The sequence below is a fragment of the Centruroides sculpturatus genome, unplaced genomic scaffold, assembly GCF_000671375.1.
Source record: "Centruroides sculpturatus isolate CEXI.00-Female unplaced genomic scaffold, Cexi_2.0 scaffold169, whole genome shotgun sequence".
Taxonomy (NCBI): Eukaryota; Metazoa; Arthropoda; class Arachnida; order Scorpiones; family Buthidae; genus Centruroides; species Centruroides sculpturatus.
In genome coordinates this window covers 54610-79525 of record NW_019384492.1, presented here as the reverse complement: position 1 = coordinate 79525, position 24916 = coordinate 54610, and the positions used below count along the sequence as shown (strand labels likewise).

General features: G+C 29.6%; 1 protein-coding gene across 1 annotated transcript in view; it reads left to right on the top strand.

The window, feature by feature from the left end:
* The first annotated feature begins 405 nt into the window (after positions 1–405).
* The window catches only part of LOC111621834 (clumping factor A-like), a 76168-nt gene continuing 51657 nt past the window's right edge, over positions 406–24916 (top strand). Inside the window, exon 1 of the mRNA XM_023364098.1 lies at positions 406–1129. Coding sequence (XP_023219866.1) covers positions 1121–1129 — 9 coding nt within the window. The 5' untranslated portion in view covers positions 406–1120. The remainder of the gene's footprint in view (positions 1130–24916) is intronic.

The window sequence follows — 24916 nt, the reverse complement described above, 5'->3', positions numbered from 1 at the left end:
TTTAAATATATTTTTTCATTTTTTTTTGTTTTTAATAAAATTAGTTAAGAACACATACAATAATACAAAAAGCCGCCTTTGTGATCCGCCATTTTGAGAATTAACAGGAAATGTATTGTGTTTACGAGACCACATATATATTTATAATAATGCATTTACTGAAATTTAGATTAATTTCATTTTATTCATTAATTGGGAATCTCTTACAACCACGAGCATGAATTTTCACCATAATTTTAAATAAATATATGTATTTTTAATATATATTTAAAAATTAATTAATCGGGAATGCTTGAATTTTTTTAATTTTTTGAATTTTGCGCCATGTTTTAGATGTGTTAAAAGATTTTTTAAAGCAAAATTATTTACTGTCACCTTTACCTGGAATTTAAAAAAATAAAATTTTACACCAGCAATAAATATTTTGCAAGAATTGACAATCGAAAATATTTATAAAAATATAATAAAATTGATAAAATTAAACATAATAAGTAAGAAATGAAGAATTTAAGGCTTTGATTACAAATTGCACTGATAAATAAGAATGCACCACAATTTGATATTTTCTAAAAAGGAATTTAAAGTGGCATTATATTATTTTCGAACATACGCGGTTCTAATCGCGCTTGCAGCCTCGTGAGAAAGACAAGCAACGTCATTGCTGGTGCTGTGCTACTCTACTCGAGGAAGACAGCCAGACAAACATGGCGGATTGCACTAACATCGTGTTCTTTGTATTGTGCGTCAGTCGTCGGACGGTACAACTACGTCGGGTTAATTTTTATAAGGCATAGTTATTATAATTCGACTAATTGAGTGAATTATTAACGTATTAATAAGAAGTTTTAAGTCGTAAGTAATCTCGATATCATTGTGCAATTATTTAGTCGTCACCGATCTGTCGGAACATTCCTCCATTGAAGGAGAAAATGGCTGTCGTTCCTTTTGACTGTCGCCTGCCATCTTGGGAACTAGTACTATTCCTATATTGTGATTCATTTTTTAGTAGTTGTGCCTAGAATCACAATTTCTTATGAAAATTATATAAGAAGAATTATTATTAACGTAAATTTAAAGTATAAATATCAACATTTGAACTCTTAACAATACCATCTCCAAGATGAACGAGGTTAGTCTTCATTTTCATTCATATTTTAATTAACTTATTTTGCTTAATTATAGTGTTATTTGCTATTTACGATATATTATAAATGGCATTAATCGGGAAATTTCCATTTGGATATAATAAGCGAGCCAAGTCTTTTCTTATAAAGACTTGTTCACTGCTAAGCCTAATTATAATGTATAGTTAACCCAAATAATGATATAAAATATGATTTTAATATTAAATATGAGTAATTAAAAGCGGGAATGATATTTTACAAACTGTATTGGTGATAGATAATTCTGAATCAATTTTATTAAATAGAGTTGTGGCGTCTTCTGTTGGAATTACATGCTACTGATTATGTTTACAAACAAGAAATTGGTCAAATTTATATATTATTGAATTTGTACCAATGTAATTTTGAGGTTAAATGAGTCTCTATACATTTGACTTTCATTTGACCTTGTTAAATTTTCATTTTTAAGGGGACCCATTTTCAATAAAACATCAAATATATTTTCATATCTGGTCTTTATAGTGGCTTATGCATGTACTAGGAACTGAAATGAAATAATTTACAAATAAGTTAGTAAAATATAAAGCATATTAGGAGTTCAGAACAATAATAAAATTGAACACCTAGAAATTAAAACTGTCTAGCATTATTTTATGTTTAAATACATTTTGTAACTGAAATTATATTTATAATGGTTTGTATATATGAGAAAATATGAATACTAGATATTAAGTGAAGGTAGAACAGGGGAATTACTTTGCTTAAGCTGAAATAATAAATGATATCATTTCATTATATATTTTTATTAAAATCTTATTTGTAAATAGGTTTTATTGGTATATAATACATTGTCGACATTCAAAATAAGATGATGACTTAAGATTACAGAAAACACAGAATAAAAAAGTGTATTTGGTATAAATATGACTTTCTTTGCGGTATTATAGATAATTTCAATATTAATTTACTTCTTATTACTTCGTTTTGTCATTTGTTTTCATTTTTCTTATGATTTTATACTAAATGTTTAATAGAATCATTGGTTGAAAATATAGAATTAAATGATACAATCATTATTAATAATAATACGCATTTGAGCATTTTTTATAAAAATAACAATAAATAAGATAGAAAAAATTTGAAACTTTTTTAAATGTTACAAATTCTGAAGAAGAAATCAATTACTTTAATATAAATTTAACATATATAATATTTTATGATTATTTTTTAATGCTTATAATGAAATAATTAAATAACAACTACAGCAGTTTAGAACAAAGAAGTACCTTTATTAAAACATTTTAACATTTTTTCTCTATTATGTCACTTAAAGTTAATATACTAAATTATTCAAGATACAAAATGTTTTAAGTAATATGTTTGAACGATAATTATTTTGTATTTATTATTCATTTCACTAATTATAATTTGAAATTTTGTAATATATGGTAAATTGGTAATTGATATATTTTTATAATTACTGATCCATTGTTTTACAATATACATAAAGAAAAAAAGTAATAATATTGAAGTAACAGTGATGAATATTTTTACAAGAATGTTTCCGAAATAATAATATATGTAAATGTTTTAAGCTTTTGAGTTTTAAAATCAACAATTTTAATCTGGAAATAAATTTAATAATGCACCTCAGTAATGGAGACTTGCTTTTATTTATTGTATTGTGATAATTATTGATTGCTTTACAGTAAAATTTAAGTTTCTAGAAAATTTAAAATGATCTTTATCAATATTTTTTGTAAACTATTTAATAAAAATAAAGTGAAATTTGTTTATGTANTCTTTGGACAGATAGCTTTACATTAAGCAGTTTTGATATCTGGAATTTCCTGTTGCACAAAATAGTTTAACTCATAGGATACTTTTGTAAATTATACAGAATCTTTCATTACAAATTACATGCATCCTGAAATTTTGGTATGGATCTGGGAAAGTATAACATATCTAAAATTTAAACAAAAATTTAAATTTCTCAGTAATGGCATGAACATGTTGTTTTCCCCCTTCCTCTTCACAACAGTTCAAGCTGGGAGAGAGTTTTGATTTAAGTGATCATTATGTTCAGTTTGATTTATTACAACATCATAATATAATTTCATAATAAAATCAAATTAATGTGAATATATATGCAAAACTTTTAAAAATGGATGTCTTTATAAATGTTATGCAAAAGTATGCAATTTATGAAAAATTATGCAAAACATTTTTTTCTATTAGCTAGTATTAATTGTTAATTCTCAATAACAATATTTCTTAAAACTGTATTTACATTTCTACTATATTTTATTTCTAAAACATATGTTTTCTCTAATTGATATTTTAGTTGGTATTTTTGTTATCAATGGGGGAAATTACTTCTTGCAATTAAAAGTTTCGTCTGTATTTGTAATAATAAAGTATAATATTTAATCATGTTCTGGAAAGTAACCAGGAGATACATCAATCAATATGTAAAATATACTTTTGGTTGCTTTACAAATAATCCATGGGTTATTCACAGGAAATTATCATAACACATTTTTTTCTGATTACTTTTGTTCAGCTGTTTTAAATTGAAATCATATTTGGTTTCAAATTTACTAAATTGAATTTCTAATGTTCTGTCAGACATATTCAAAAGAAAGAAAGATCTACTGAAAATAGAAGAAGAATTGTTTTAATTTTATTTGCATAGTTAAAATCTTCATTTATTTTACCAAATAGATATTATATCTAGTTTGTAAATTCTTATGGGTATGATTAATCACTTTTTATTAAAAGGAAGTTTGAGGAATTTAGCTATTTAGATATCTTAGTAAAAGACAATAAGGAAGAATAATTTTTTTACAATTAAAGAAGAATCACAATATGTCTGTAATATTAATGTTGAAAGATTAAAACTGCATTAGTGCCTGTAGTCTTGAATTATAACACTGAAATTATGAGAACAAAATTAAGATAGGAGATTATTAAGAAAAAAGTTAAAATTTTGAAAATGATAGTAGAATTATTGGGTACTGGTCTGTTAACAAGATGCCAACTGATGTGTACAGATTCTAGCTTTGATTGATGGGTTTCACACCATCCAGTAACAAAAGAAATTGTAAATATGAAATAAATACATACATTTGTGTCTAGAGCAAAATAGAATCTAAATTTATCAAATATATAAAAATTAATATTGCAGATATTTATCTGCAGTCATTATTGATACTTCACATTTGTTTACTACTATTTAATCATGAAATAAACTCATTTCATGTTGATTTTGTTATTTTTTCAAGATAAAGTACAGATTCATGCTATATTGTTTAAATTTTTAATAATTTTGTATTTAAATATTTAATTCATAGAGATTTTCCTAATATACTATGTAACCACATAAATTATGGTGAAATCAACATTGTTAACCTGAGATAAAGTAAAATATATTATTATTTTAGAAGTAGATAATAAGTATTCACTCTTATAAAATGTCTTTGTTTCCTGTAACAGGACTATGATAAAATTAACTCTTTCAGGTACTAAATTATTAAAAAGAAAAAATCACACATACACACACACACAAAACCAGTGTTCTGTATTTCATTTATTTTTAAACTGAAGATGCCTTTAAATAAGGTCAAAAACATTATTCAATAGAATTTGGTTTTCAGAACTAAGCAGCAGCTTAATAAAATGCTATTAAAAGAATAAAAGTAGTGTCAGTATTGGAATTGAAAAACCTTTGTATTGTTGAATAACAGCATCTTTTAGATATCTTCAAAATAAATAAGTAGAAATTTTTAAAAAATTTTGCTCATTAAACATGAAAATTATAAATGATGATAAATGAGTGTTTTTGAAGAATTCAAATTATTCATATAGATTGTTATTTTTGATTTGATGAATTATTTATACTTTATAAGAACACATTTTTCTTTTTAGAAAAAAGTTATGTAATATAAAGATCAGAATTAAAATTATTCATTTATTTACTAAATGATTTTGAAAATCAGGTACAGAGCAGAAAATACTAAGTGCTGACATGAAAATATTAAGTTCTGGTATACTTTCACTTTTTGTTTTGGTAATCTTAGTATAATGAAAAAACTTGCAAAACTGATCATTCAATCAGATGAATTAATTTCAGTAACTTGAAAATCAGATTAAAAAAAATAGAGATTTAAATTTATAAAAAACAAAGTCCATTTGCCTTATTAGAGTTATTAAACTTGATAATGAGGTTATTTTATATATCTGAGCATAATGGAGGCTAATCAATAAAATAGTTACTTTTTTAAAAAATTATCTGAATTTTTAAAGAATAAAGAAATTTCTGTTTTGTTAACACTGTTATGAAAATATGCTGACATAATCAAAAATCAAATAAATATAGTAAAGTATAAAATTATTAATAAATTACAAATAATTGATATAAAAATTAAAACATGAATGGATCATTAAACAAAGCTTACTTTTTGGTTTTTGTATCTAACTACTATCAAACATTATTCGTAGAGAGAAAGAGAGGTCCATTTCTAATATTTATCTTCCTAGTAACAAGAATTGAAAAGTTTTTATTGAGGAAACTTTAAATTTTTTGATCATCTCTTACATTTTTTAGATATTGAGAAAGGTCATTCTGAAGTACTAGCTCACTTCTAGTATCTTGACATTTATTCCATAATATTTTTGTATGAAAGATCAGTTATTCTTAATGTTTTCCTAGTGTTTCTATTGTCAAACTAGTGAAATCTTTCTTTGAATCAATCTTCAGTTTCTTTTAATATTACTAAAGATATGCCTGTTACACTTAGTTAAAAAAATTTTAATATTCAGATTTAATATATGATACTTTATACTTTGTCATTGTTTTTTGTTATGTTAGTGTATTACTGTAGTAATCATCAACATAGTAATGGATATTTTAATGTAGCAGTAGCAATAGAATATGAAAATGTTAGTTTGTTCTTTGCTACTTCAAAATTGTAGAAAATTTAATTCTGGATTCTTATGCTTACTGGTATAATCATTTTTTTGATAGTCCAAAAACATTATTTCTCAGATTAAATTTGCTAAGTTTCAATCCATGAAAAGTAGAATTAATATCTGAAGAGAATTTGATCAAGATAGTTTCTGTAAAAAGAATGTTTCATGGAACCTCATTTCCTTTGTTTTTATTTGGGCAAACATGATGTGAATGATAAAATTTTTAGTGTGTTTGTACACAGTGGAGCATCATTTATATACATCTCAAAACAATGTGCAATTTTGAAATTTAAGATGCACAAGATGGCAGACAGAATTTTTTCTATGATAAATTCATAGTATTACAGCTTTTAACAAATATATTTTCATTATAAAAAACAACAATGCTTTTTATTGCATATCCTTTTTGAAGTTGCAGTGAAGTTGATTTAGTGGACAGTTTGCATTACCTGATTAATAGCAATAAGTTATAAAATGATTTTCACTTATTCAAGATGTAAATGCCACTGCTAATGGGTAGTATTTTCTGTTTTTGCAGTTAACAGGATACTATAAATGTATAGTCTTCCTATATAATGATTACTTCATATACATTAACTAATAATATACTATTACTACTATTTTCTCTGAGAGACAATACACTTGGAGTTAATTATTTCCTTTTAATTCCAGAAATATGGAGAGAGATGTGATGATAGAACAAAAAAAGTTCTCTGAAATTCTGAGTTTATTTTTAAAAAACCATTGATATAGCTATTGCTTTTTTCAGAAAGGAAAATGAAATATAAGTGGAACTCTGTAATGAATTTAGATATGCAAATGAAATATCTCACCATTTAAAGAGAGAGGAATGCTTTGGGACCATTGTGAAACATATAAAACAGTGCTTCATTGTATATTGAAATAAAAGATATTTTAAACTTCATTTATAGTCAATCTTTCATTATTAAAGTTTTTAAACTAAAAGAGCACAATGTTTTGTCCTGTCTTCCTTCAGGTAGGTGATTTGCCTGTTCTGGTCTCAAAAAGATCCATCTTTTTCTCAGTTTTCTTCTCTTTTCACTTTTGGTTGTTAATTATTAGTAATAGGTAGTGTGATTTCCTTTATTTTCTGTGTGTTTTTTTCCATCTTGTTCTATATTCTGTAATATTTTCATTTATTGACTATATTTTTAGGTCTGTTCTTATATCTTCATTTGATATTGCATCTAAATCTTGTATGTCTGTTAACAAATTTTAAAAATTTCATGTCTACTGCCCATATCATTTTAATATCTGTCTTCAATATCCATGTTTCAGGATAATAAAGGAGCATTGATATGGCCATTACTTTATAAAACTTAGTGTTTAGCAAGAAAAGCAAGGAAGGGAAATATATTCATTATAAAATCGCACATGCATTGGAACTTGGCCAATTTCTGGTGTAAATCAATATCACATATGAGATTACATCCTAGAAAGAAACATAATAGATATATAATAATTCATAATATTTAAATAATTATCATGAAGTAAATGATATGAATATCATCCTTCCCCCCCAACTTAACAGTGGAGTATTTTATTCAAGTGGCTAAATGATTGATTAAAGAATGAATATTAATAAAGAAAAAAATCGTATGAATAAAGTTAGGAAGTTGAGGTGCACTTTCTTTTTCTTATTTATGCAGGACACTGTTTCAAAGTGTCGTGAGATGGTTCTTAAGTTTCCATTCACTTGGAGGGATATTAGTTTCTCTCTCTCTCTCTCTGTTTTTTTTTTTTTTTTACTGATGAGTACTTTTTGATACTTTCCCTTTTTTACTAAAATGAGTATTTTTGTATTTCTATTTATAAATCTTAAATTAAATTTTTAATTAATAATTTTTTAAATATTTAAATACTTTCCTCTGATATAAAATAATAAGGACAATTCCATTGTTCACAAAGATTGAGGGAGAGATATGATGGTGACAAGACAGCTTAATGATTAAAAAATGTCAAAGATACCAAAGTTAAAACTGAAGAGTTGGTAAATAATTTTAAAGACAAATGAATTATGATTGACAATGGTATCAATATTTTGAGATGTGAATTGTGTGATGTGACTATACATTTGGAAAAAAGTATCTCTTCACAAGTTAAGCAGCACATTAAATATGCAAAACATTTCCAACAGGGAAAAAAGAAATAATGAAAAAAGGGCCAGAGTTTTGTTTTGGAATCTTTAAATTCTGCAAAGGACAATGAAAGCAAGAAGAATGAATTTTCATGAAACTGGCTACAACTGTAATATGGTCAGGGATTGCTCTTAACAAATCATCCAGCATTCAAAAGCTTTCTAGAAAAGTACACCAAGTACTTGCTCAATACCTGATGAAGGCATGCTAAGGAAAAGTTGTGCAATTACATATGAAGCAATTTTTAAAAAAATACAGAGACTAGTAGAAAATAACCCAAGAGTTTAAACCACAGGTTCTCAAACTTATTTCAACCACCACCTACTTTGAGATTTAAAAAATCTAGTGCCCTCATATTTTTTAACTTGCATTTTTACATTACTATCTGTTTTGTATCTTAAAAACAGTTATTGCAAATATAATGTTTAAACATGCATTATTATATGGATAGGATAGATAGGGTATGACCCATATCCTATTTCTGAGATCAAAGAATGTTTTAATGAGAAGAAATAAAACTCATATTTAATCACTGAGCTTTCTACTGCCCCTGAAAGCCTCCAGCACCCACAAGGGGGCGTTATTACCCACTTTGAGAAAGGATGCTTTAAACAAATGAAAAGTTATTGGATGGATTTTTAATTGCAGTTTAAAATTGATAGAAAATATGCACTTGTTTTCAAATTGACTTTAAACATAAATAAGACAATCAGAATTACACAAATTTTAAGCACATATTATTGTATAAAAACATGCATTTTTAGTTACAGTGGAACCTCGGTATACGACCTTAATCTGTTCCGATGTTTGGACTTATACCGAATAGGACGTATACCAAACCAGCCTTTTCCATAAGAAGTAATGTAAAAATGATTAATCCGTTCTCGTGTAAAAAAAATGGCTGGCTTTATACACCTCGCTTTCCTCGCTAGTTCCTGCTTGATTTTTCATGAGATCAGCATGTATCCTTTTAGCTTTTTCGCAAATAATTTCTTCTGATACACTGTCGCCAGCGCACTGTTTTTCAGTTATCCAAAGCAAAAGCAATTTCTGGACATGATCTAATGTCTTCGATCTCTGTTTAGAAATTGATTTAATTCCTTTCGCAACGTTAGCAGATTTAATAATGTCTTTATTTTTCACGATTTTCGATATCGTCGTTCTCTGAATACGGAATGCAACAGTTAAATCTCGAACACGCATGCCACCTTCATATTTCTCAACAATCTCTTTTTTCAGTTCCGTTGCGATTCTATTCATTTTTTTATTTTTCTGTTGCCCTTTTGCAATTCATGATTAATAAAAATAATAAAATGTTACTTACAAATTAAAATCAGAAGAAATTTAACAAAGTTATAAACCGTAGCACCACAAATGTCTAATCTGGTCTAGTACACCGATAGTGCTACTTGTTCATAGATGGCGCTTATAATTGAATTAAGTCGTATACCGAACAAAAGTTGTATACCGAGCAAAATTTGTTTCGTCCAAACAGGACGTATTCCGAATTGGACATATTCTAAAGCAGACGTATACCGAGGTTCCACTGTATACGTATTTTTCACAATTCTGATAAATGTAACAAATACAGAGTTTACTTTTATTTATTTTAACTTACATACGATTTGACCACTAATTCTTGATTTTTTTTTTTTTTAAAGAATAGTTTGCATTAAAAACTCATCCATCCCACTTTCCTCAGTCATGAAGCATTTTTGATTTATTACATTAGCAATATCAAATATATTGAAATTCAGTTTTAAATGTATTTCTAGATTTTGTTCTGTCAATGAACTTTTATGTGATTAATTAATGAATCTTCTTAAAATATAAGAAATTCGCCTCAATTTCTGTATTACTAGAGGTACTTACAATACTGCAGTTTCAAATTTATTTAACTGAGCCATATTTCTAGACTCAAATCAAGAAGCAGATAGCATTTTTACTGTTTGTACAGTTACTCCTCAATCTTTGGACAGATAGCTTTACATTAAGCAGTTTTGATATCTGGAATTTCCTGTTGCACAAAATAGTTTAACTCATAGGATACTTTTGTAAATTATACAGAATCTTTCATTACAAATTACATGCATCCTGAAATTTTGGTATGGATCTGGGAAAGTATAACATATCTAAAATTTAAACAAAAATTTAAATTTCTCAGTAATGGCATGAACATGTTGTTTTCCCCCTTCCTCTTCACAACAGTTCAAGCTGGGAGAGAGTTTTGATTTAAGTGATCATTATGTTCAGTTTGATTTATTACAACATCATAATATAATTTCATAATAAAATCAAATTAATGTGAATATATATGCAAAACTTTTAAAAATGGATGTCTTTATAAATGTTATGCAAAAGTATGCAATTTATGAAAAATTATGCAAAACATTTTTTTCTATTAGCTAGTATTAATTGTTAATTCTCAATAACAATATTTCTTAAAACTGTATTTACATTTCTACTATATTTTATTTCTAAAACATATGTTTTCTCTAATTGATATTTTAGTTGGTATTTTTGTTATCAATGGGGGAAATTACTTCTTGCAATTAAAAGTTTCGTCTGTATTTGTAATAATAAAGTATAATATTTAATCATGTTCTGGAAAGTAACCAGGAGATACATCAATCAATATGTAAAATATACTTTTGGTTGCTTTACAAATAATCCATGGGTTATTCACAGGAAATTATCATAACACATTTTTTTCTGATTACTTTTGTTCAGCTGTTTTAAATTGAAATCATATTTGGTTTCAAATTTACTAAATTGAATTTCTAATGTTCTGTCAGACATATTCAAAAGAAAGAAAGATCTACTGAAAATAGAAGAAGAATTGTTTTAATTTTATTTGCATAGTTAAAATCTTCATTTATTTTACCAAATAGATATTATATCTAGTTTGTAAATTCTTATGGGTATGATTAATCACTTTTTATTAAAAGGAAGTTTGAGGAATTTAGCTATTTAGATATCTTAGTAAAAGACAATAAGGAAGAATAATTTTTTTACAATTAAAGAAGAATCACAATATGTCTGTAATATTAATGTTGAAAGATTAAAACTGCATTAGTGCCTGTAGTCTTGAATTATAACACTGAAATTATGAGAACAAAATTAAGATAGGAGATTATTAAGAAAAAAGTTAAAATTTTGAAAATGATAGTAGAATTATTGGGTACTGGTCTGTTAACAAGATGCCAACTGATGTGTACAGATTCTAGCTTTGATTGATGGGTTTCACACCACATCCAGAATTGTTGACCCTTTGCAAGATATTCACCTCCAAAGGTCAGTTTTTAACATGTATTAGTATACTGCCTATTCTACATGTGAAGCATGTAGATTGTGCTTCAGTGATCACTATTGCTAGCACCTCAGTGCCCAGGTGGTGACAAGCCCCCACACCCCTAAAACTATAAAATGTCAAGTACTTCACGAACAGTCAAGTAGGCTACTCAAAGCTGGCACAGTCACATGGGCTAAATAGTTAAAATGATGGTCTTACAGATGACAGTATTGGCTATTGGATTAAAGTTACAACTGGCATCCCCAGAAAAGAACGAATTAATATTCATAAAAAAGATGCCATCAGTTTTATCACTTACTTTTAGATTGAAAGTAAGTTTTATTTTCTCTGCTGTTATAACACCATATATGGAAATTGTTATCATGTCAGATTTGACTCTGGGTGTTTTTTTTTTTTAATCTTGATTTTGAGACAACCTGAACCCAAAAAGGGAAAAAATTCATGATGATTGTGTGTGTGATATCTGTTTCATTTAATATCTCAGGATGGGTAAAGATTAACAAATGAAATTTGGCATAGTAACTTATATATAAAGGACATTGATGCTTTTAAATTTTTGAGTATTGAACTCAAGGGGATGGGAGATAGAGGAGGTCAGGTGAGGTCAAATTTAATGAAAATTTTTTTTTTATTGGCATTTACAATACTTTTAAAATTCATTTCTACCCACAAAATTAAGCCTTTTTATAATAATATGAGATGTTATTAAAAAAAGTAACTTTTATAACAGATGCACCACACACAATTTTAACTTTGAGCCAGTGTCAGTGTTTTTTAAACAAATATTTAAATGGAGATTTTTTTTATCATAACGATTTCCATGAATTCATGCCAAGTCCACAGAGGAAGTTTATGGGTGTTCTTTTGTTCTTTTTTTGAGGAACAAATTGTTGAGCCGACATGCGACCTGATATGACCTAGTTACATGCTGTTTCTTTGTAGTGTTGGTTTCAGATTCAGTGGGTATGGAACATTTTGCATTTAATATGTATACAGATTTTATATCCTAGTAGAATCGAAAATTATCAGATTCCTAATGGCCCTTTTAACCTTCTATTTAAATGCCAGGAAAGTTAAGCCAGAGCCCTTGCCAGCTTATTTTTTTGTGTGTGCACTTTTAGAATTTTAGAAATTTGATTTACTTATTTTGAAACTTTTACTCTCAACTATTATAGAATATAATGTAGGGAAAGTGTGGTGATTGATCAGATTTTGACACACTGGTTTTTCTGTATTTCTCAATGTTTCGACACTAGGAGCCCACAAAATGTAAAAAAGAAAAAAACTGTAGGGGTGTCTATTTTGCATTATATCTCTGGACTAAGATTCAAAAATTTTGGAACTTGTCAGGGTTATCTCTATATATGGGGATTGATGCTATTAAATTTTTGCTTGGGCTTAGCTCATGCTACTGGGGTAACATTTTCATTTTTTTGTCTGAATTTTTAAAAAAAATTCCACATTAGATTTTGATGATTTTGGTGTCAAAATGCTTAGTAGAACTCTGGCATGTGCATAAATTATTTTTTGGAAGATATAATTAACTCTGAGAAAAAATATATTAAAAAAATGAATGTGTCAACTTTCGTCTCTGATGCTAAATAACAAAAAAAGTATTTTGACATTTTTGGGTGTTGTTTTTTGGAATATAAAGCCACACAGTTGCTTGATACTTTTCCAGAGTTTGGTGAATTTCGGTTGAACTACGGAAAAGTTATCCCGAGTTTTAAGAAAAAGGAACCAGATTTACATCCATCATTCTCATTAGATGGCACCATGTTACCTAGCTATAATAATGAATCTTGTTAAAAACAGGAAGCTTCTGTAATAAGTTTAGTTTAGTTTAGTTTATTGAACATAATAGGCAGTCGCCTGTTACAAGGGGGTACATGACGATGAAGAAAGATGGAAAATAAACATTCAATAACAAAAATTAAACATATCTCCGCTTTAGAATAACATGTAGTATTTTAAGATTTTACATTTAAGAGTCTTCTTACACCATTATAGCAATTGTAAATTTCATTAGTGGTGGCTAGATTGAATTTATTGTACATATGATTACCTAAACTTTGGCTTTTATTTTGATCTTCAGTGATCTTTGATTCTTGATCTTATTTATCACTTCTCTTAATATTTATCACTTCAATATCCTGAGTAATGGAACATTCTACAACTCTAAGCATTAATTGATTAATATAATGATTATTATTTCTGAAATAATCAAAAACTAAATTGATGGAAAATCCATAGTCATTAAATATGTGAGACAATTGAGCAATCCAATTCTGAGTTAAACAAGTCCATCTGTCATCTTTTTATCATTAGAAGGTGCAAGATATGTGACTATAATTCCTAAGTGATATTCATTAATCTCAGAATTTATTTTTTTTTTCTCGTTTAATTTAATTATTGCCACTATATAATTCAACGTAGTGTGTAGGTAAATGATTGATCCAAAAAACTTTTTTACCAAAAGTAAAATTCCACCAGAAGGACGGCCGTATTTACTTACTTTATGGGCTTCACTAAATACTATATAATTATCAGCTTCAAAATACTCTTTTTCCATTGAATTAAGTTCCTTAACCAAGTCTCAGTAAATCCGACTATCACATTTAAATTTATAAATGATTTTGCTTTGAGCGCATGTAACTTAGTTTTTAAACCTTAACAATTCCTAAATATAATTAAAGTTTTAATATATTTCATTTATTTTATATCTTCACTGTGATTGTTACTATCAAGGTTGTAATCATCGGCATCATCATTATCTTTTTTGAATGTTAACCAAATGTTATCACCAGTGTTATACTGTTTAATACACCTATCGGTTGTTTTGTGCATAGAATCTAGTCTGCTTGATATAAAAAATGGTCGATTGGAATAATTTCGTTAGTGTCCATATCCAAAGAGTATTTGAGATTATTTTTAATAAAGTAATCACCCCTAACAATTAATTTGGTTTCAGCTACAAATTCTGTCTTGATTTTCTTAATCAAATTTTTTCTTCTAATTCTGGATCTATAACATAAATCCGACTTCATAATAATGTTAGCAGTTTCATTAGCAAATTTGGATTTATTCCGCCAAAATTCCTTGAGAATAAGATTTCTATCGTTAACTGATGCCAGTTCTATTTTTATTATATTATTAATAGAGTTACTTTTCCCCAGTGGAATTAAATGATCAATTAAAATGTTTTTTAAATTAAGCTCAACCTCAATAAACTCAATGAACTCTTTCAACTTGTCATTTGATTTAAAAGGAAAATTAATCACTATCAAATTCGTATTGTTGTTTTTATTAGTAATACTGTCCAATTGGAATTCAAACATACCTTTCAAATGTAAGACTGTTTTCATTTTCTCTTCTCCTATAAGAATTTTCTGATTAATGGCTTTCATGTCTTCTTTAATTTGAATATTATCTAACTGTATTCGACTTATTTCCTGTTTAATCGCACTAATTTCCTGGTTTAGTAGTTCAAATTTACTCTGTATTAGCTCATAGATTGATTTTAGCGAATATTCCGGTTCAACTGCGCCACCCTGAGCGAACTGATCTGACGATTCAAAATAATCACTAATTCTAGATTTTCTTGTTGTCCCAATGTTTTCTCTTATGTTTTCGTCTATAATGTCATCGTCGTTAATCTTTTCCATTACATGACTTGTATTATCAGAACAGGGTACTATTGCCTTTTTAGGACGACCGCGCCCCTTCTTTTGCATAGCTATTTGACTTGAGCCGGGAGGAGAATGTTGTAACGGACCGGGGTTAGTTTCTATTCCGGCCATAATTAGCAGTAATAACAACAAATACAACGATGTGAAATACATTAACATCCAAAAACGTTCGGTTACAATTAAAATTAATAAACACCACAACTACAGTTCACACAAGGTCAGGCATAAAACTCACCAACACCGACGATGTTGAGTAGCGCCCCCTAAGCTTCTGTAATAATGTGGACTTTCATTTTTTTCAAGGTGTGTACTTTTTGATTTCATTTTTGTACTAAAATACAGTCAATTGCATTTAATTGTGTCAGTTGCTTTTTGGGGCTAAATCTCAAAGAACGGAAACCAAACTAATTGGGTACGTTCTTTTATTTTTCCTCAACTCTGCAGGAACAGTATCTGTTTAAAAATTCCTGTGGAACACATTCCTATATTCCAGTTGGAGAATGCACCGTTGTAGTAGTAGTTTACGGTGGAATGCAACATGGCACAGATAGTTTTGTTTCGGGGTCCATTGTGTGGTTTTATGAATGAAAATTTAGAATTTATGAAAGGGCAAGTTAGTGATGTGTGTTCTCAAATTTTTTTTTGAATGGTAGACAGCATTCTAATTTTTTCCATGGCTACCTTGTATGGTCTGTTGGCAAGATAATTTGTTTTATGGTTAAATTTTACAATTGGAACCCTTCTTTTGTCTCTAAAATCACATATTTTAAAATCATAGATCTTTCCAATACAATACTTTCGATAGTATGGGCGCCGCCATCTTTCTTTCACCGTCGTTCCTAAATACTTACAAACAACAGTACACTTCAGTAGTAACAGAGACGCAGAGTGACTGCTATTAACGAACACACCATAAACTAATACATAATTTAAACGCTTAATTGGGACATTAGCAGAAAAAAAATTTATCAGTTTTTGATATATTTTAGGGAACTTCGAAAATATGTCTATATGCCTAACGGTTGGCGGAGACAAAGCTATTTTGTCTTTTCCTCGAGCAGTTTGATTTTTCTGGAGGGGGTCAGCATAACGGGACATATCACACTGAGATGTTGTCTGAGGTGCACCTGAATGCGAGTTACTGACCCTGCTCCAGACTGGACCAACTCAACTTCTTCCTCTCGTCCCATAAAAAATTTTAAACTTTTATGTAACTACAGGTAACCCCCGTATAACACGGTAGTTACGTTCCAAAAAATTGCCGTGTTATGCGAAACAAAGAACTAATACGAAAAGGAGGGTTAGGTTCCAAAAATTAAAAAACATGCTATTATATTTTCATAATTAAGATAAATATCTTTATTAAAATTTTTTAAAGAAGTTATACATATTAATATAAATTAAACAATATTATTTAAGCACTGTTTTTTTGCAAGATATCCTTATTCTCTGAGCATTTTTCTGCATTATGTTCATATCTATGCTCTACCTTTTGCAAAAAATATGTTATTTTACATTGCTTGCTTTTAGATAAAAGATCTGTATAAATTTCTTTATATGGTGCTAAGCACTTATGAAGTTCTCTTTTGAATTTTGTGCTCCTTTCATTTGAAGGATCTTCGTTTAAGAAATATGACTCTAACTGTTCGGCTAATCCTAGGCCTTTCTTTATGCTTTGTAGAGTAAACTTTTTAACTTCTTTGTCTTCATCTGTGCTATCATCCTCTGAGTTATCATGGATTCCAGATATCATTTCTATACCATCATACAACGAACAGAATATGGCATTTAGCAGTAATAACGGTATACGTTTTCTGCAGATCAATTTGGGAAAACGTATTTCAGCAACTTCTCTTCTTGCATCTATCTGCCACAAATATGATTTTATTTTAATACAAGAGCCCTATTGTCTACACAATAATCCGGCATGCTTACCAACTCGCTATTCAATTCTTAAGGGCACTGAAAACTATCCTTGGGCNACCCTCCAATTTTCGATTTTTGTATAATATCCTGAGTTGCATACAGCAACGTCGATCCACGACTCTCCCCTTGCCGAGCAGAAAGTCGGGGGGGAGAAAGGATTATTTAATATCAGATAGTGATTTTCATTGAGGAACTCTTCAAACCTTCTTCCCCTGTCACATAGGCGTTCTCCCCCCCAGGCAGGGGAGTGAGCATTCAGGTCACCCGCAATAATGATATTAACATTCTGAAAGTTGTTTACGATGTTCTGAAGGTTTTCCATGAGGTAGTTATCATCCATATCTCCAGGAAAATAGACATTAATGATGATAAGTCTTTCATTATTAATTGATAATTCGATCACAATAGTCCAATCATTGCTTAATTTTGTATGATGCAGTACAGGCAAATCAGTATTGGGCGTTAAAGAGTTAGTATTTCAGAAGAGATTAGATTTTTCTTACATATCTCGGACCACACATCTGTGATTATATGCACTTAATCAAAAACTTCATTAAGAAACTTATCCCACCCATAATACCGGCCACAGCCTGTCAACCACAGCAATATGTTAATGCGGCTATAGCTCCCTTGATCAGACGGGCATTCTTACTACCATCAACACAGCATCTTATCAATACTGAACTGGAGGCCGTCCGCACAGCGGTGTACGCGGTGGGATTTAGTTCCTCCAAATACATCCATGTTAAAAATAGAGTTATGCAGTCTCTCTTCCCTGTCACCACATTATGCAGACCAAGGGATTGGACAACACTTCGTCCCTCACTCCCATACTGTGGACGCTTCACGGCCCGGATCTTTAGGCAGAATGGTTTTCGTTTACCTATAGCCCCACGATCATGTCTGCGACGAATCTTGTGTAATGATAGAGATGCTATTTCCACCCTGGAAAAATCTGGTGTATACTCCGTTCCTCTGCAAAATCCAATATCAGGACTATGCACCAATTATATAGGAGCGACTACCAGAATGCTGGCTGCTCGCGTATCTGAACACCAACGTTCGGTGGCACTTGGCAATTGCGACACGGAACTTTTTAAATTGGTGATACAACAACACCACATAGCGCTTTGGAATCGAGTGGCAATACTCAAACGCTGTGATGAAGGGAGCCTGATATATATTTGGGAGGCCATCTTCACAAAACTGCTCTCCCCATGCAACTCCCCTAACCTCGACTTACCAGACATCTGGATTAATTTATACAGGCGTTTAAAAAATCAACAATAATTCTACACCCCTTTCCCGCACCTCCTATATGAATCAAGGCGCATACGTGTCGGCCTCTTTATGTGTGTTTTATTTTTATATGTTACGCATGTTTTATGTATTTTAAGTTATATCACGATTTTATATGTAAAATTTTAATGTAAACTTGCACTTATGGCTCTATTCTGATCGGCTTCTATGCTGTATGTTAAGGCGCATGCATGCAAAAATTTTATACGCATTTACAAAATGTTTTTAATTCAAAATCTAAAATTTACTTGTTCTTAATAGCCATTCCAATTGGCTTTTATGTTATACATATTAAGGAGCACACGCGCCAATTTTTCGCATTTACAAAATAATTAATAGCCGTTCCAATCGGTCTTTATTTGTTTAAAACGCATGTGCACCAATTTTAAATATTTATTTCTAAAATTTAAATCTTATTTATAATAATATTCCAAAAACGGCTAAAATTGTTAATGTTTAAATTTAAATGTTCTGTTCGAATTCTCTATTCGATTTTGAATTGCCTGAAGACGACGTACATATTTACGTTGAAAGCACTTGCAAGATTAAAATATTTCTTCTAATTTTATTTAACGCCTCATAGTCTGAAGTTGCTTAATGAAGTTTTTGATTAAGTTAACTGTTGGCGTGACATCTGAACCGAGTATTTAATACACCTAATATATGCACTTATGTTTCATAATGAGTTAGCTTTTCTGATGATATTTTCCTTTCTTGAATGCCCATAAGCATTCTGGAATAATAAATAAATAAAACCTACTTACTCAAGTCTCTAACCAGTGTGAAGAAATACAATAAAATAAACAACTTTGAAGAAACAAACATTTTCAGAAAACCTACTGTGTCCTTCCTCAGGTAAAACGGATGGATTCCTTATTCTAAAACATTGTTATGCAATCTACGTAATGGTGGTTTAAAGAAAATTTTGACATGGACCAATTTTCAATTAAAAGCACATAATTATTTTAAGAACATTTTCATTTAAAAATTTTATCTTTCAGGTATTACATAATCTTTAAAATAAGTTTTATCAAAAAAAGTAAACTGGCATTTGTTATAATGACATTTCACTGTATACATATCAAAACAATTGAACTTTATTTTTTTAATTTTTATTTTTCAAGTTACAGATTTTTGGTTCTTGTCCCCTTCAAAGTACTCCCTCCCCTATTCACACACTTATCTCAGTGGTGTTTCCCCTTTGCAAAGCAGTCTTGATAAGCTTGTTTCAGACTGTCCTCTCACCTAAACGTAAAATTTCCAGCAAAACACCCAAATTCAACATTTGAATGTTTTTGGCCTTCATCAGGAATTTCATTGTTCTTCGATGCTTGTGACAAATTTGTTTTAATGTCATCAACTGTGTCAAAATAGTGTTTTTTTTTTTTTAGTTCTGATTTTTATTTTGGAAACAAGAAAAAATTGCAAGGAGCGGGGTCTGGTGAGTAGGGAGGACAGGGAGAACAGTGATTTGAATTTTGGCAAATAACTGGCAAATTGACAAGGCTGAGTGAACAGGTGCAATGTCATGGTGAAGGAGCCATGAGTTGTCTCACCACAACTCTGGTCTCTTTTTGTGAATTTTTTCAAAACACCTGTGCAGTTCTGACGGTTGAATGTTTGACCTTGAAGCAAAAATTCAAAGTGCACAACTCTGATTTTCTTAACATGAGTGTAATTGAAGGTTTTCCTGGTTGAGGGTCATCTTCAACTAATTGGTAACCTCTTTTGAATCAGGTAAACCATTCATAACACTGTGTGCGACCTAGAGCATTGCCTCCATAAACTTGATTCAAAAGTTGAAATGTTTCTGTAAAAGCTTTCCCCAGCTTCACACAAAACTTATGTGTTGCATTGTTGCTCCCATAAATTGCTCATTGCAAAAATTATCACGAACACTGAAACATTTTTCACTCAAAAAACTATAATGCGGGAATGAAACAAGATCAACTATCTGAAAAGAGCAGCTTACTCAGTAGGTTATCATGAACATGGTCTTGTCAACTTTGTGACACTAGGACATTTTTTTTTTTTTTATGGTCCAATTCAAAAAGTTTGGTTATTTTTTGGTCAGACCCCTGTATCTGTGTACACACACATACACACTGTATAATATATATATACAGTTGACCCCACCTATAAGACAGTAGATACGTTCCATTCTTTAGGAATCCAATTTCTTATGAGTCCTTCCAATCACAGCCTGACACGTGTCAAGTTTACGGACTATGGCTGTTTGAAAGGTTTTTCTCCATAAAATTGATCGATTCTAGACTAATCCGACTCAACATTTCCAAAATACGTATATTTTTTTTGGAAATAATCTGTATAAACTACACTATAAACAAAAAATTGTAGGATTACTTACCGAGTGTGCACCATTCGACATCGCCGTTGCTCAAGCTTGTTTTCGTCGCGGAACAGCTCAGCAAACTGCGGCCGTGATTTCTGATGTTATTTTTCTGTGAAAACTTCACTGAACTTTGGAGACATCATTAATATAAATAATTTTTATCGCCGTTGAATAAGAAATGTTTCTTTCACAAGAAATGTATAAAATTACAGTGCTGTATTAGACTTACGGTACCTAATTTACATACTGTACAGATGATAGTTTGCCTAAACTCTCCGTAGCGTGGCGCCAGGCGGCGGAAAATATATATGTTATGGACAAAGTGATTAATCGGGCATTATGAATAATGCCTGGTCATTATGAATAATGACCAAATAGGGCGGGCAGTGTGATAAATATTGATTAATTTATCAAATTGACCGGTCATTATGAATACTGCTATCACCTAGTCGGGCAAAGTGATAATGATAAGTTGAGGAGTGATCATCTGACATATGATAGCCAATCGGCACGCTGAGTTGCGTGTGCGTATCGTACAGCGTTTAGTACAGAATTTTAAATTTGATTAAAAAAACTCCACTTATTTCATTTATAAATATTTATTTTTTGTAAATTATATCAAAGTACTATTAACTATATTAATTAAACTAATATTAACGAAAAGTATTATTAACAATTTTTGGTATAAATTATATAAAAAATTAAATGCTTTTTAGTTTATTTATTTGAGCAGTTAACATTTTCATGACATTTGGAATTACATTTTTTTTTCTTTGGTAGCATTTGCATCTATTAGATTTTCAACCAATTTTTCAGCAGCATTAACTATAGTTGTGTCCATCAGGAATTGATGATATTCTTGCAGATTCTCTAAGCGAAATTTCTGCACCCGGTACATCTCCAACAGAAATAAAGTTTTCTTTACAAACAGTAAATTGGTTTCTGGAATATAATAGATTTAATATGCCATGTTTGGTACCCAGTTTGTAAAGGTTTTTATCTTTAACCGCAACAACGACACTTAAAATATTTTCTCCATCACTGCGGGCTTGATCTTCATCAGGTACACGAATCCTTACTGTATCACCAACAATAGCTGCTGTGTGTTTGGAATTTGATGTATTAATCATTTTTTCTGCTTGCTTTTTAAGATTAAACAAAGCCCTTGTTTTAGACACACTTCTTATTTTTTCTTCTCTTTTTGGATCAATTGTTTGGACTGTTTCTTCTTCATTCACCAATTCTGTAATACTAATAACATCCTGGTTTAGATTTTTTCACGTGAAGACGATGTAGATCTTTGAACTTCATCAGTTATATTGCTATGTAAGGGTGGCATTATCAGATAATATTTCATAATGTTTTCTTGGACGGTACGCGGACTTTCAGAGTTTGAGCAACTTTGACTTACTTTGTTGATAGTTTTAGAATGTCTCTGTAGATCCTCTTCCGTATTAACGTTGAACAACGATTCGTTGGGTATAAAATTTATTAGTCCAACTTTTAACTTTGCTCCTAACATGGCCTCATAGGGGCTGCAGTTTATACCAATATGATGCGCTCAATTTTTAATCAGTAGTACAAAACGTAATCCTTCCGACCATTTGTTAGTATTGTTAATCTCCAACCAAGAACTAAGCATATTTTCTACGTCTTGATTACATCTTTCTACTGAACCCTGACTTTGTGAGTGCCTGGGCTTTCCATGCACCATTTTTAACTCGGACTGCATATTACACATTTGTTTGATGATATTATTGGCGAATTCTCTGCCATTATCACTTTGTAGAATACTTGGTGAACTGAAAATTGTAAAAATATCTAAAAGACCATATGCTACTTCTTCAGCCCTTTTGGTTTTTAACTCGTTTAATTGGTTCTTGAAGCGATTATTCATATCACTTAATGATTCCTTCATGATCGTTACTTTTGTCAAAGAAGAAAGATTAACTACTGGTCACATAAATTTAAAGTTCGGTACTAAATGCTATACGCATGAGCAAGTAAGATGTAAATTTTGATTGGCTAACGTATGCCAGATGATCACTCCTCAACGTATTATTATCACTTTGCCCGACTAGATGGTAGCAGTATTCATAATGACCGGTCAATTTGATAAATTATTGAAATTTATTACAATGCCCGATTTTGTTGGTCATTATTCATAATGCCCGGGCATTATATATATGTTATGGACAAAGTGATTAATATGGGCATTATTTATAATGCCCGTATTAATCACTTTGTCCATAACATATATATAATTATAATAAAGTTACAATAAATTAAGTTAATATATAATTATATATACAATACCTAATTTATATATAATTTATATATAATACTGTACAGACGATAGTAATCTCTCCGTAGCGTGGCGCTTGACGGCGCGGAAAGTAGTTTGGCTGCCCGATGACGTTTTACGTAATTATAGGAGTTTTTTACAGATACCGTCGCAATTTTTTCGCTGTCTTATAGGAATCGTAATTATAGGGGGTCTACTGTATATAATAATAAACCCAGAAACATGATTAATATTTATCTAAATTAAATTAATTGGTCTGATTAGACAGAAAACAGAGATCCAGATAGCATAACTGGTAATGCATTTTCACAATAAGCAGGAATTTTGGGTTGAGTCCTATTCCAAGTTAATCTTTTCTTCCAGAATATTCTAAATTAAATTGTTTCTGAATATTAAATTTAACACAATGGTGGTTATCATTTTATCTCTAGTCAAATTCATTAATATCTTATTAATTAATTAGCAATATTGTAGCCCAATGAGAATCTGACTGTTTTATTTGATTAATAATGTTTATCAGATTGATTATATATGTAATTATTGAATAAAGAAATATAAGGAATCACATTTTTTGAATGAATTGGCTATCCAAGGAGAAAATTTTTATCCATTGCTTCATTTGCTTTATTTATCTAATAATAAATGTAAAAATAAAATAACTTAAAATTAAGATAGTAAAATTATTATATTAGTTTGTACAGAAAGTGGATTATTGATGGAAAGAGGAATGAACATTGTGTTTGCAGTATGTTATTTTTGGCAAATTTTTGTTCGGCAAATTGTGAATCATTTTAACATGCTGAATTGTCTAACTAGCAAAAATTATTCACAACTAGTTGGAATCACAAATATCTTGAAATATATATATATATATATATTTCAAGATATTTGTGATTCCAACTAGTTGTGAATAATTTTTGCTAGTTAGACAATTCAGCATGTTAAAATGATTCACAATTTGCCGAACAAAAATTTGCCAAAAATAACATACTGCAAACACAATGTTCATTCCTCTTTCCATCAATAATCCACTTTCTGTACAAACTAATATAATAATTTTACTATCTTAATTTTAAGTTATTTTATTTTTACATTTATTATTAGATAAATAAAGCAAATGAAGCAATGGATAAAAATTTTCTCCTTGGATAGCCAATTCATTCAAAAAATGTGATTCCTTATATTTCTTTATTCAATAATTACATATATAATCAATCTGATAAACATTATTAATCAAATAAAACAGTCAGATTCTCATTGGGCTACAATATTGCTAATTAATTAATAAGATATTAATGAATTTGACTAGAGATAAAATGATAACCACCATTGTGTTAAATTTAATATTCAGAAACAATTTAATTTAGAATATTCTGGAAGAAAAGATTAACTTGGAATAGGACTCAACCCAAAATTCCTGCTTATTGTGAAAATGCATTACCAGTTATGCTATCTGGATCTCTGTTTTCTGTCTAATCAGACCAATTAATTTAATTTAGATAAATATTAATCATGTTTCTGGGTTTATTATTATATACAGTAGACCCCCTATAATTACGATTCCTATAAGACAGCGAAAAAATTGCGACGGTATCTGTAAAAAACTCCTATAATTACGTAAAACGTCATCGGGCAGCCAAACTACTTTCCGCGCCGTCAAGCGCCACGCTACGGAGAGATTACTATCGTCTGTACAGTATTATATATAAATTAGGTATTGTATATATAATTATATATTAACTTAATTTATTGTAACTTTATTATAATTATATATATA